The 15,166-nt window shown below is 36.0% G+C and overlaps 2 protein-coding genes across 4 annotated transcripts in view; both read right to left on the bottom strand.

Annotated features, from left to right (window-relative positions):
- Positions 1-4,319: 4,319 nt before the first annotated feature.
- LOC130048609 (uncharacterized) lies at positions 4,320-6,788 on the bottom strand (the record flags this gene model as incomplete). The annotated part of the gene is made up of 1 exon (XM_056145585.1): positions 4,320-6,788. A coding segment is annotated over one exon (1,977 nt), but the record flags the coding sequence as incomplete, so codon positions are not given.
- A 5,772-nt stretch (positions 6,789-12,560) lies between these two features.
- The window catches only part of LOC125655060 (TPR repeat-containing protein DDB_G0287407-like), a 36,212-nt gene continuing 33,606 nt past the window's right edge, over positions 12,561-15,166 (bottom strand). For all 3 annotated transcript variants that reach the window (XM_048885213.2, XM_048885212.2, XM_048885210.2), the window contains one exon: positions 12,561-14,569. In XM_048885213.2, the coding sequence (XP_048741170.2) occupies positions 13,332-14,569 (1,238 nt within the window). In that variant the 3' untranslated portion in view covers positions 12,561-13,331. The remainder of the gene's footprint in view (positions 14,570-15,166) is intronic.

Below are 15,166 nucleotides of genomic sequence, written 5' to 3' on the forward strand. Positions count from 1 at the left end.
TCATAGTCAAAATGGGATCTGCACAAGAACTTGATAGTGTAATTACATGTATTCAAAACCTCAAAGAAGCTTGTAAAACTTATACGGTACCAATTTTGATGCACCAGATGCGCATTTCGACAAATGATGTCTCTTCAGTGATGCTCAACCATATGGACATAACTTTTTAGGATAATTTTTGTTGAATGTCAAACATCATTCAGTCATTTTTGAATCGGTGTGTAACATATGAAGTGTAAAAACGGTAGGTGGGATCACCGAACAGCCATGACATAGTTTAACAATGAAAAAGTCAAGATAACGAAGTGAGTAAGCACCCCCTGTCGACCAGTCACACCCGCCGTGAGCCCGATATTGATTAGGTAAACGGAAAAATTTGTAGTGAAAATCAGTGAGTAAAGAACGACCTAATAATTGTTATGATCGTTATAACGACCATAGAATTTGCGAAATGCCTACTTTAAACGTGATTGTTGAAACCCTCATAACAATTTAAAGAAAGGCACATTGTCTACTCAGGTTAAAGACGTGGGATCTCTCTCTCAGCGGTAGCTTGGTCGTAGAGCGTTCGCTTCGTAACTGGGAGGTCGTGAGTTCGAGACCTGCTTGTGCTATGTCAAACCTAAGACGTTAAAATAAGTTTGGAAGTGAGAATCACGGGTCTTTCTGATTGGAATTTAAAAACGAAGGTCCCATTTAGCGACAGACTTTGGCACGTTACAGAACCCTCACTGCTACGGCCCTGAGCGTTAAGCATAGGTCTATATTTGCCGTACTTCACTTACAGCTGGTGACATCTCAATATTAGTGAAAAATGCTCGACAGGACGTAAAAACAACCAGTCTTTATGGTCTCACTAAGTATCACACACACACAAACATCCTGTGGAAGTTTTTAAAATATGTGTCAGATATAACTTCCTCAACCGTCAAGAGTTTAACAATTTTGGCATATCTTAAGCTAATCTCAATGAAGCAGATTTGAAATATATATAACATTTTCTCTATAACCTACTGAACCCACCCTTGGGTTAGAAAACCTAACTGAGGGGCCACACGGGTTTTATAATTTCATCTCTTTAGTGTTCTCCATCAGTATAATACATACATATGTTACATACTTTGAGACATAGACCATGTTCTCCATATGACGCACGTGTACTTGTATTTATACCTATTATGTAGGCTGGACAACCCAAGTCATGGATTTCAAGCTATTGATAGAGGTAGTAACACTTTCGTCGATTCATTTACATGGCATTATTATCAAGCAAAGAGAAGACTTGTACAAAAACAGCTCGTTGTAAAATTGTATCAACTGTGTCATATCTGCATAAAAATATGCGACATATTTCATATTGACTAAATACAAAACATGTCGGGAAGATATTTCTTTTTAATGGTGCAATTCCACTTTTATCACTCAAATGCTATGTGGCATGTTTCATATCGACTGTTGGACCGTTCTTGGCACTGATTTTGACTACGGATTACTCCAATTACCTGATCAAGATGTTCATGTAGGGCTCACGGCGGGTGTGCCTCGTCGAGAGGGGATGTTTACTTCCTATGCAACTGATCCGACCTCTGGTGTGTCCAGGACTCCATGTTTGCCCAATTCTTTATTTTGTATTTCTTGTAGGAGTTATCAGATTGATTGCTGTTAGTTACCTTCTATTTTTTTTTTTTTTTTTTTTTGTAAACACATTCTTTCAAAAGGATGACAAAACTTCTGCCAAAAAAATATTAATACAATCACATAAATTGAAAGTATCAATGAGCTCTCCTCTATGTTTCCGGGTAACATCGTCGGTCGTCTTGGTGTAGATCGCACCCACTTCATATTTCAATAGAGAGTTCATGATTGAAAAAAAGTCCATCCATAAAAACAGAAATTGACAAAATAACTTTCAAAAAATAATTTATCAGGATAGACGCATTACAAAATTCTTGAAAAGAAGATTTTAAAAGATGTTTCCTATATATTTGTATGTAAAATTTTTGATCCCCCCCTGTGCCCCACCCTACCCCCAGGGGCCATGATTTGAACAAACTGGAATCTGCACTATGTCAGAAAGCTGTCATGTAAATATCAGCTTTTCTGGCTCAGTGGTTCTTGAGAAGAAGATTTTAAAAGATTTTTCCTATATATTTGTATGTAAAAATTTAATCCCCTATTGTTGCCCCATCCTATCACAGGGGGCCATCATATTAACACACTTAACTTTGCTCTATGTTAGGAAGCTTTTCATGTAAATCTCAGCTTTTCTGACTGAGTGGTTCTTGAGAAGAAGATTTTTAAAGATTTTTCCTATATATTCTTATGTAAAACTTCGAACCCCAATTGTGGCCCCATCCTATCCCCGGGGCCATCATTTTAACAAACTTGAATTTGCACTATATCAGGAAGCTTTCATGTAAATATCAGCTTTTCTGGCTCAGTGGTTTTTGAGAAGAAGATTTTTAAAGAATGTCCCTATATATTTGTATGTAAAACTTTGATCCCCTATTGTCGCCCCATCCGACCCCTGGGGGCCAATATTTTAACAATTTAGAATCTGCATTATGTCAGAAAGCTTTCATGTAAATATCAGCTTTTCTCGCTTAGTGGTCCTTGAAAAGAAGATTTTTAAAACATTTTCCCTATATATTTATATGTAAAACTTTGATCCCCTATTGTGGCCCCATCCGACCCCCGTAGACCATAATGTTAACAAATCTGAATCTGCACTATATTAAAAAGCTTTCATATAAATATCAGCTTTTCTGGCTCAGTGGTTCTTGAGAAGAAGATTTTTAAAGATTTTTCCAATATATTTGTATGTAAAACTTTTGTATCAGACAGACCCCCGTAAAATCTACCTACATACTTTTTTATTTGTAATTGTTTTGGATCAGCTCTTTGGATGAACAAGGCATGTCCTAATTCGCTTCACTTTTAACATTGATTGGCAAGCCTAAAGACCAAAAAAACATGTAGTCATGTAGCCTTCAGCTCCACATATTCTAAACTTGTAGTCAGTTCAATAGAGCCAGTTGTTGACTATTGTTGTAAAAATGGTTGGGAAACGGGTTGAGAATATTGAAGAAATTAGAGCTTACATAAATATTCACACAAAACTCGGTCATTCGGTAATGCAGATTTTTACTGAATTGGGGAAGTTTATGGGTCTGATAAGGTATCTTATGAGACTGTTCGTAGGTGAAAAAAATTCTGACTGGTACAGAGTCTGCCAAAGATGCAGCAAAATCTGGCCAACCTGTGATTGTAACAGGCAAGGCAAATGTCTCAAAAGTCAGGGAAATAATTGAAAGTGGTGGCAGATACAGGATTAGTGATATTGCTTAAGCTGTTCGCATATAGCTATCTCGGGTGCATTTCATTTTGAAGCATATTTTGAAAGTACGAAAGATTTTTTGCAGATGGATATCGCATATATTGACAGATGACTAAAAACGGGCATGAGTACAAACCGCTAAGCAATTGCTCAAAATGTTTCCCAAATTCAATCAAAGACAATTTGTAAACATTGCTATTGGGGACGAATCATTGGTTCACTATTTCGAACCAGTAAGAAAAATTGGAAACAAAATATGGCTAACTAAACACGGTAGAAGGCCTGTAGTTGCTAAAAGAACCATAAACAGAAAGAAGATTCTTTATTGCATATTCTTCTCATGTGATACGTGCCGTAGAAATTCCGGTGCAGAGGGGCAAACGTGTTACAGGTCGGTATTACCGAGATGTTATACTAAAAAAGCTAAAAAAAAACATTATCATAAACGACGTCCTGTGTCAAGATTTAGGCATTTTCGTCTACTTCATGATAATGCTCCACCACATCTGAGATTGTGAAGCAATTTTTGAAGTCGGAGGTTACCGTCTTGCTACATCCACCATACTCTCCAGATCTAGCCCCATGCAACTTTTTACTTTTCCCAAAACTTAAAAAGTTCTTATCTGGTCGTTGTTACAAGTCCCGACAAGCCCTTGGCTCAGCCATCAGTCAGTGCCACAGAGGTCTACATAAATCAGCGTACCGTGACGCATTTCAGAAATAGATTCAGAGATTTAAATTATGTATTTCAAACCGCGGATAATACGTTGAAGGGATGTAATGTTCATTTCTCTATTAGAGTCGACTGCTTTTGACATATCGTACAATAAACATTACATATCGAACAGCCCTCCTATACTCTATGGTAGAGTTTTATGATGAATGCAAGATAATATCTAATATTATCACGATCTCGTTCCCCTACTACAGGTATATATCGGTTGATACTTGTAACTTAGATAAACTGTAAGGCATATTGTATATAGATACTTTTATTAGCACTGAGCATTACATTACATTACTGCCTTTACAATACATGAATGAGCCATGAATATAATAACATGATAAGTGGTCTGTACAGTCACATATACAGTGTGATATATCTAAAAAGTTGTGTATCAATTGGCACTGGAACCCTTCTCAGATTCGTATCAGTTAATCCTTGTAAAAGTTTTTTTTATGCCTCAGTCTTCGTAAATGCCTTCATTTTGATCACGTCGTTATTATATTCATAATACTTTATGTTTTGGTATTGCCAGGAACCGAATTTATTGAGAATTAAAGCCTTTCGTCTGGGTAGTAGCCGGGTATTTTTTCCCTTAGAGTTCTTGCCAGCAGTTAGCCTTTTTCCGTTATGGTCTGTCATCATCTACACGGCATAATTCCCTTTTTGTATCACCAAGGCAGTTAAAACATTGAAACATGGTATAAATCAAGTAAGAACTTTTGTGTATTCTTTGATCTGATAAAAGTATTAAAACTTCCCATAAAGATACGAGGTGCACTTTGAAGCATATATTCTACTTTTTTGCTTCTGTCCCAAGTATGTGAACATTGCACTTAAAGTTCCCGACATTTCTGGAAATTCTTCATAAAGCTCTTCTATGTCCGATATATGATCACTCAAAGGATAAACTACGAAATCTATTTTTGATATATCAAATACAAGTGTGTAATATGGTTTCAGTCTGGCTTTAAGGCTACGTTTTTGTGCAACAACTTCCTCTTTTAATTCCGGGTCTTCAATGTGACTGATGTCTATAGAATCTTTACGCAGAGTATCCCGAATACATCGTATTGCGGCAGTAACTGTAAGCTCTGCTAGTATTTTATTTCCTTTATTATACTCTTTCAGACTGTGTTCATATAGAACATTTGCAATTGTTGTGAGATCTGTTACTTTTTCGCTAGGAATTTCAATCCAGGTAAGCTGATGGTCTATTTTCCAAGGTAGAAACTTTTGTAACGAAAAATCAGTTTCTTTGCAGAACATGTTCAAAGGTTCTGTTCCAAATGTTTTCTCGTACATGTTTGCAAGAATTGTGCGGGAAGATTTTTGACGCAATTTTAATGATGCACAAACGAAAAACTCTTGGTAGCTAATTGATGTTTGCCTCATTTCTGTCTGTGGTGTCAAAATCCCTTGCTCAAAGATATCCTTTATCAGTTTAAAAGCAGCATCGTAGTGACCTTTTCTAGATAAAAACTTTGTTGTAGCAAGTGATAATGGGACAAAAGTGTTATTGTAAACCATATACAAGTCTCTTGCTTGAGTGAAATATGCTAGATCAGACAGGACATGTCTCACCAAATTTTCTCCGTATCCATAGCCATGTTTTTCGGCGACAAACATAGCACAAGTAGTTGGAAATAAACGAATAGACTCAATATGAACATAGATTGCGTCAATATCCTTTTCTGTGAAAGTGTCGATGAGGTTGTTATCTGGATTAAAGTAATGAGGCAAGAATCTTGCCCTTAAACAAAACAATAGTGATCCTAATGTGTAAAGGACACACCCACTGAAATTAGTTTCCCAAGCATCCATCGGCATTTCTTCACAAGAATTCAGGAAAATTGCCTTCAAATGTTTTGTCTTCAAAGGCTTGTGGAGGTGAAATAGCATGTTGTCAATCAAAACTTTGAAAACGAAAAATCCGTTTTGTTGAGATTCTGTTAGACTTGAAAACAACAAACATTCAGCCAAAGAAAAATTGAATTTCCATTCCACATCTGGTTTTGAACTCTTTCGGTGTGGTTTGGGGATTATTGTACATCCGCTAGTTATAATGGAGTCAACGAGCTTCTTAGACGGAAAGTCAAACTTTCTCGTTCTGTCACACCAACATCGAGTAAATCTAGGGAATACTGGACAGAAAAGTCCGAAGTATTCTGTGTGACATTTTGTCATACCTATTTGTGAAAGTATGTCTGCAGGTATGTTTTGTGCTTTTAGATAAATATTAGATTCCGACAGAAAAATATTATCGTTTCTACAATTGTTCGACTGTGTCGGAGAAAGTCTTATTCTACAATATCCAGGATGTGTATCCGTAGAATCCGCAAATACTGGTGTAGGGAATAGGCTATCATTTTTTGGCTTGAAACAAAAAGCCGTCTTATCTGCCTGCAGGACTACAATTTTCCGTTTTTTCCTGTCTAATAACAGCCTATGTATTTTTTGTGTATGTGTGATGTCCTGCAACATGAAAGAGTTTCCATCCGCAGCGCTTCCGATATAATGGTAAAGGTGCTCTCCACTGCGGAAAAGACGCCCGTCACCAAAGAAATGTGACCATGACATACAGTGAGGTATTAAATGTTTTATGATAAATGTCAGATGATGTAAAGGAATTCCGGAAAGGTGGTCGGTATGCAAAGGATTTTCAATTAAACTTCTTTGAGAAACTGCAAAATATAAAATGGAATGGCAATTGTGATTAATCTTTAAAATATTGTTAAATCAGCAATGTCTTTACAATGCTATTGATAAGGTATGAAAAAAGAAAATACAAGCACTATATTTCAAAACGTTTCTTCATTGAAAATGTTGATTACATGTAAATATTGATTACCTTCTCTCCTGAAAATTATAATGTTAATTTCTAAATGTGAAGGCAGTCGTTTCTAAACAATTTAGATGATAACATATTATAAATGGTATCATTTTTTGAGAGTAACAATGCTTCATAAAATGTTCACGGTAGTCACAAACAGTAATAATAATTAATATGATAATGAGGTCAATGATTGCATACCTTGATTAGGTAAACGGAGAAATCCGTAGTGAAAATCAGTGAGTAAAGAACGACCTAATAATTGTTATGATCGTTATAACGACCATAGAATTTGCGAAATGCCTACTTTAAACGTTATTGTTGAAATCCTCATAACAATTTAAAGACATACACATTGTCTAATCAGGTTAGAGACGCGAAATATCTCTCTCAGTCTGTCGCGGTAGCTTGGTCGTAGAGCGTTCGCTTCGTAACTGGGAGGGCGTGAGTTCGGAACTACGGACGTAATATATATGTTTTATATATCATATTTTTGGAATTTTTCAATATTATTTAACTATGCAAAAATCAATTGAATAAATAAAGCCATTAAATTAAAAAAAGCATTTAAAATGAAGGATTACTTCGTCTAAATATGACGCAACGCTCTGTCGCAAGGCCATTTCCCCCCTCGCTATGATTTTTTTTATTTTCCCTATGAATGCAATATTTTTTATATTTTTGAGAAGCATATATTCCCTGCTTTCAGTACATATAAAAATAATTTTTAATGGCTGGCAAAGTTATAAGAAAATAGCAATTTTTTGCACATATACGTTGTTTTACGATTTTATTTCTCAATGTTTAAACAGATCGGCGTTTTATTTATATTTATATATGGAAATAGGGAAAAGTAAATACATCCTGTAAAAGCAGAGGAAATGTTCTTTTTGATGGACCCTTATTCATATTATAATTCTCGGTAGTTTTTATATTACGATAAAATGAAATTGGGACATGCTGCTATGAAAAGAAAACACAATCTGTTAGGAAAACACACTTTGCATTATTGTAATGATAGAATTTATTATCATAATTTGAATTATTTTCTTTATTCTGTAACAGATCTAGAAATAAAAACAAAATGTGTGTTTGGGCCAAAATGGGGGTGGGTTAACATCAATCAAAGTCTGATTATGACAGGCTAATGAAAAATCATATTGATTTCTCTTTTATCCAAATGCATGTATTTTATATACACTTAGTAGCTTATGACCATAAATTACATGTGATCCATACATGCTGGTACTTGTATGCTATGAGCTGATGGGCATGTGTTCCCTTCTTGCCCACAGGGGCTCGGTTGTCAGATATTGAAGTTTTGTATTATTTGTTCCCGAATAATAAATTGAAGTTTTGCATGATTTGTGTCCGAATAATAAATTATATAAATGCAAGGTGAAGATAACGAACAGTGATCAATCTCATAACTCCTACAAGCAATACAAAATAGATAGTTGGGCAAACACGGACCTCTGGACACACCAGAGGTGGGATCAGGTGCCTAGGAGGAATAAGCATCCCCTGTTAACCGGTCACACCCGCCGTGAGACCCATATCATGATCAGGTAAACGGAGTTATTCGCAGTCAAATCAGTGTGCCAAGTACTTTAATGTACACATGATACACCTTTTTTAAAACCTCTAAAAAAGCGGATTTTGGTGGTGGATTTTATTTATATAATTTATTATTCGGACACAAATCATGCAAAACTTCTATTTATTATTCGGAAACAAATAATACAAAACTTCAATATCTGACAACCGAGCCCCTGTGTTCTTACCGGCCTCCTCCGTGGCCGAGAGGTTAGAGCATTGCGCTCAAAATCACACGGCCTCTCACCTCTGTCGGCACGAGTTCGAATCCCATTCGCGCCGGTAAGTGAGAAAGTTTTCCCAGTTTACTTTCGAAAGATCGGTGGTCTCTCCCCAGGTATCTGGGTTCTCTCTTCCACCAATAAAAAAAACTGGGTGCCACCAGATAACTGAAAAATTGTTGAGTTTGGCAGAAAACATCAATCAATCAATCCCCTTCTTGCCTAGATTTTCTCTAATTTCGACTAAATCCACAGCCCATCAGAGTACCATACAAGGGGATTTAGATACTGGGTACCATTAAGAAGCAATTCAATTCAAATTTTATATCTGGGGTCATTCACTTTCCCTCAGAGTTTCAGTATTTTTGCTGGACCCTGTAGGTTTTAACCTGAATTTCTTCAGTATTTGCCCTCGTGTATAATATATGCTAGGCATAATGCAGATACCTACATGATACTTTTTTTTTTCATTACCCACTCTGCTACTCTCGCAATGTATAATAAAATATTCGATTAATTTCTAACACATGTATGCAATCCCTTACCATATCGAAACTGTTCCATGCTACCGTGAAACTTTGATTTTGCTTTTTAAACATAGACCCAACAATTCTTAATTGTGATTTCTTTTCTTCTTTAAAAAGGGTATTGACATCCCAATATTTAGTGGGAAGTTCCCAGGTATCATCCGCTAGCGACAGTCTACTGACAAATCCAGACATGCATTGGAAGGATGCTGATATGGAGGACACAGGAACACCTGATCCCAGAACTGTGGCATTTCATTCGGGGTGACAACCTGGCTTTCAGTTGGTATGACTCTTTGAGGTTGAATATAGGGTTAAATCGGTATAAATTTGATTAACATTCAAATAAATCCAGATAATACATTCACAATTGGAATCATGGCATTATGGTACACTGATATGTGTGTACCATTTTACTGTTCTTTTTTTTTTTTTGTGGTTTTTTTTTGCTGCATAACTAGGGATCGTATACATACAAAATGAGACAAAACAATTTCTAATTAGTTTCTAATTATAAGGTATGACACGTTTTAAGGTATGGTGACCAATACTGATTTTATTTGCAATTTTCTTTCAGATATGGGACCCTATTATTCGGAGAACTGCAGATTTTATGAAGCTGTCTTTGACAGAAGATTTGGTTTTTTCCATCTGTGTTGGTACCAACCATTATGCTGAGATGGTCATATCTAGGGGGAAGGGTTGCCATATACTTCCCAAGGAAGTTTGCAGCCTCTCACTGAAGAGGAACTGTACAGGTATTACTAGTTTTAAAAACCGATATTGTGGCAGTGATTTCCAGTTTCAAAAGAATAATAAAATGCATAGTAAAAAGATTACCTTTATCAAAATTAATCTGGCTGTGAATGTAACTCATTTATTAAATGTGTACTACAATTACCTCTGATAAAATTTCATAAGTAATTAAATGCATACTTTTCAGAGGGCCTTGATTATCGAAAACATTTACAGAGCCAATTTGAGTATTCAAAAGCTTTGACAATACATTAGTATTTAGGACTAAGTATTAAGAAATACTTTTTTTCCCCAGATTTTTGTGCATTATCTTATACACGCCTGCTGTGAAGTTCCAGTCGATAGACAGATATTGGTCAACGCATGCCCCTGTCGGAAGAACTCGTTATCAAGAATTATGTCTAGAAATAGGTTTCAAGAGGTTGAATATAAGAACATTTTTGTTAAATATGATGCAAGTACAGTTAAATCTAGTGATTGAAAGTAAGTACTTGAACATTCGCTTATGTTGAACTTGGAGAGGAAAAATGGTTAGCACTTTTTGATAACATTTGATAAGGTGTTGTTGCTTAGCAACCAAATATAATTGAATAAAAAAATAGATTATTTTAGATTAACAATAATTGAAAGATCTTTGTTTTAATGTTGCAATACTTATTCTATTTAATGGAACATAATGGCAAAACGTCATATTATTAGAAAATGATGGACAAGTATATAAAGTACAAAGTTTCCATTTGATGACCTTTGACCTTAATTCTCTTCATTATATTTTTTGTTAAAAACCTTTTAAAATGATTAAGATCTATTTAAAGATTATATTTTTAAAATAATGTGACATTTACTAATCATCATGGATTGTAATTACGTTTAAATTGTGTCGAATGGATGCAGAAAGGCAAATTATGGTCAAAATTGTACTATGAGTGTTGTTACTTAGCAACCAAAAATATTTGTTTGTCAATAAAATTGATTTGTTTGATTTTGTTCTTTTTGTAGTATATTAAAAGGCACATTAGCTCATACATTTAGAATTTCCTAATTTTGACTCTAATCTAGTGAGAGGGGTCGTAATATATATATTTCAGAGAAAAAAGATTGCAAAAATGTGCACTTATATGACCTTTGACCCCGTAGACCTATATGAGGTCATGGGATACATTGACAAATTTTATAAAAAATTGTTTCCTGTCCAATTCCTAACAAAATTACATGTCATATGCCTACCCCAAATCGTGATCCATGCAGATTTAAATCGATTTAAAAATACTGTCATTTAGTCTCTAAAAACCTCTAAAATGTGCCGGTAGAGAAACGGTTAAGCTAATCCTAATGAAGCAGATTTGAAATATATATAACATTCTCTCTATAACCTACTGAACCCACCCTTGGGTTAGAACCCCTGAGGGGTCACACGGGTTTTATAATTTCATCTCGTTAGTGTTCTCCATCAGTATATATATATATATATATATATATATATATATATATATATATATATCCTCGCATTGGGTCAAATGCTGTCTGACGTGTTTCATACCGATTGTTAAGCCGTTCTTGGCACACTGATTTGACTGCGGATAACTCCGTTTACCTGATCAGGATATGGGGCTCACGGCGGGTGTGACCGGTCATCAGGGGATGCTTACTCCTCCTAGGCACCTGATCCCACCTCTGGTGTGTCCAGGGGTCCGTGTTTTGTCCAACTATCTATTTTGTATTGCTTGTAGGAGTTATGAGATTGATCGCTGTTCGTTATCTTCACCTTGCATACATATGTTACAGACTTTGAGACATAGAACATGTTCTCCATATGACGCACGTGTATTTGTATCTACATTTGTATCTATTATATAGGCTGGACAACCCAAGCCATGGATTTCAAACTATTGATAGAGGCATTAACACTTTCGCCGATTCATTTACATGGCATTATTATCAAGTAAAGAGAAGACTTGTACAAAAACAGCTCGTTGTAAAATTGTATCAACTGTGGCATATCTGCATAAAAATATGCGACATATTTCATATTGACTAAATACAAAATATGTCGGGAAGATATTTCTTTTTAATGGTGCAACTCCACTTTTATCACTCAAATGCTATGTGGCGTGTTTCATATCGACTGTTGGACCGTCCTTGGCACTGATTTTGACTACGGATTACCCCAATTACCTGATCAAGATGTTCATGTAGGGCTCACGGCGGGTGTGCCTCGTCGAGAGGGGATGTTTACTTCCTATGCAACTGATCCGACCTCTGGTGTGTCCAGGACTCCGTGTTTGCCCAATTCTTTATTTTGTATTCCTTGTAGGAGTTATCAGATTGATTGCTGTTAGTTACCTTCAATTTTTTTTTTGCAAACACATTCTTTCAAAAGGATGACAAAACTTCTGCCAAAAAATATTAATACTATCACATAAATTGAAAGGATCAATGAGCTCTCCTCTATGTTTCCGGGTAACATCGTCGGTCGTCTTGGTGTAGATCGCACCCACTTCATATTTCAATGGAGAGTTCATGATCGAAAAAAAAAGTCCATCCATAAAAACAGAAATTGACAAAATAACTTTCAAAAAATAATTTATCAGGATAGACGCATTACAAAGGGAACTAAATTTTACATGTGAACGGTATAAAAATAATACGTAAACTAAAGGCATCTTACAATGATCAACTACAAACATGAACTCTGCAGCAGATGTAATTAAAACAATCCATACTAATGTACAATATGAATAAAAGTAGACTGCAAATTTCTACAGAAAATATAAATCTACTCGGAGCAAAATATCGTACTTGTGAATACAGTTCTAGATTTTACATTAAAAAGAAAGATATAATGATCAATTAGGTTTTAAAAAAAGGTGGACAGTATGTAAAAGTATTTGTCTGTAATACAAAATATTCTTAAAAGATAGCCAAGCTGTATGTATATGCACGTACTTAATTTCCTTATTTATTTTTAATAAAGCAACCATGCACAGCTCAAATTCTGCATCAAACACAATACCGAAACTTTCGTGTATATACATGTACCACACCCCCTTGTTGTATGCCTATCTTATTTGAAAATGGGGGAAACCTGAGCACATTTATCACAGATTGCTTGTTTGAGAATGAACACACTAAACAAAGACACTGACTTAATCAAGCAGACATCAGGAAATACGATGGCGAATCTCATTGCTAAACCTTTTGTATCTCTCATGCTCCAATAAGCGTCATTTTCTGTCCTCTATTGTGTATTAATTTCAAATAATTTCATCTCGTGTGTTGAGAAAACTGTTCACAATTGAATATCCGTAACATATTCACACCTAATACACCTATTGTTTTATTCCACGAAGACAGCCTCCTTAAATTTCACAGTTGTATGATGCTGTTCATAATCTTCATCTACATACGGGTCCACCGCATAATCATGTGGCGGATTACTGTAATACCCGTTAGAAATCACAGGACCTATACCTTTAACTGTCATTCCAAATTCTTTGTTAATGTCTCTAGATATACCAGGGGTGATGGGTTTCACTTTATTAATTTTTGGATGTTTCCGATACAGTGCTTGCTGTGTTTCTCTACTGGGGGCCCTGCTACCAAACAAGCGGTGTTCCATCTCCTTAGCTTCTTGTGTTTTCTGAGAACGCTTCGGCGGGATCGGTTTCTGGGAAGTTGCATAGCGACCAGGTACGTGATACCAGGCAGAACGATGGTGAATGGTTCGTATTTGGTCACGTGGTGATCGCGGGAGGAGGCTGTCTAGTGTCGAATTTGGCCCCGTGGTTACCGAGTGTGTATTCCCGGGAGTAATTGCGTGTGGTCCCGGGGCGTTTCGTCGAGACTGTCCACTTCGGACGCTGGTTCGCGACTGTGAACTGTAACCTGTTACGTGCGAACTCTGATAACTTTTAGCACTATTTCCACGAACTAAACCCCGAGATACTGATGACCGAGAGCTACCAGCACTACTATATCGCTTGAATAATTTAACTGGACCACTTTCTAGATGTTCTACAAATTGAGCTCTTTTAACTTCTTGCCCACCTAAGTTTTCTGTTTGACGAATTTCGTCTCCAAAGCTATCGATCTGGGCATCTGCCATTCTAGTTTCGAAGTCCATCCTTTGAGACGTATCAGCATCATCTTCAACTTTAATTTCAACCGTAACTTGTCGCTTTTGGGGATTAACTTCTGATGACGGAGAAGAAGTTTTCAACTTCCGATCCATAAAATCACGATGTAATAACCTTGGACGTTCTGCGTCCATTAAAAGTTTTTCAGAAGCGCTAAGATGACTAACGCTGCTATGTCGACTAATAGATTGTCCATCTTTATAACTTGAAGGGTGTGACCTCAACACAGAACTAGAACTGCGACTTGCACTCTGAGATCTTGCACGTTTGTCCAAGTTTGCCAGATCTTTCTCCCGCCAGGAAAGTTTACTAAAGGGTCGCTCAGGTGTTCGTGTGTCTGTCAGTCTAGCGGGTCCAAACTCGTATCTTCCCATCTTAAGTGAAATTTCCAGTTGACTGAGATATTGTCGCACGGCTCTGGTATCGATGTGGTCTCCTCCTGTCAAAGAAAATAATGAAGCAATCAAAATCGTAATGTTCGATTTTATTGTGCACAAAATCGTTTTTTGTTAAACTTCAAAAGAAGTGATACGGGCACACACAAGCATACATGAAAACTTCTAAACAAACGAGAGAGAGAGAGAGAGAGAGAGAGAGAGAGAGAGAGAGAGCATCTGTAAATTATTACAGTGTACTTTGGCTTGTAATATGTTTCAGAAAGTTATGCTTAAGGGTTGTACATCTATATGCTAGAAATTTATTTCCGCAATTAAAACCACGTGTTAAGTTAAGTTTCAAGTACGTTAGCATTTCTGTGAAAAAATATATCTCGTTTTCACAAATATCTTTCATTTCAATTCAACATAAATACTATTATTTTTGTATTTTGAAATCAGCTGTATTGCAACTATTCATACTTTGCATTAACAAGTAAATCAAATTTAAGTATAAGACTCTATATTTACATGTATTCTGAAAGGGATTTAACATTATATATAAACTGCTTACAAGTTTAGCACAAGTTAACATGACCACATACATACAGATTTCTTTAAAATTCATCAATTCAAAATCAGGTTCATGCAAACTTATACCA

Source organism: Ostrea edulis, chromosome 7, assembly GCF_947568905.1.
Source record: "Ostrea edulis chromosome 7, xbOstEdul1.1, whole genome shotgun sequence".
NCBI classification, from domain to species: domain Eukaryota; kingdom Metazoa; phylum Mollusca; class Bivalvia; order Ostreida; family Ostreidae; genus Ostrea; species Ostrea edulis.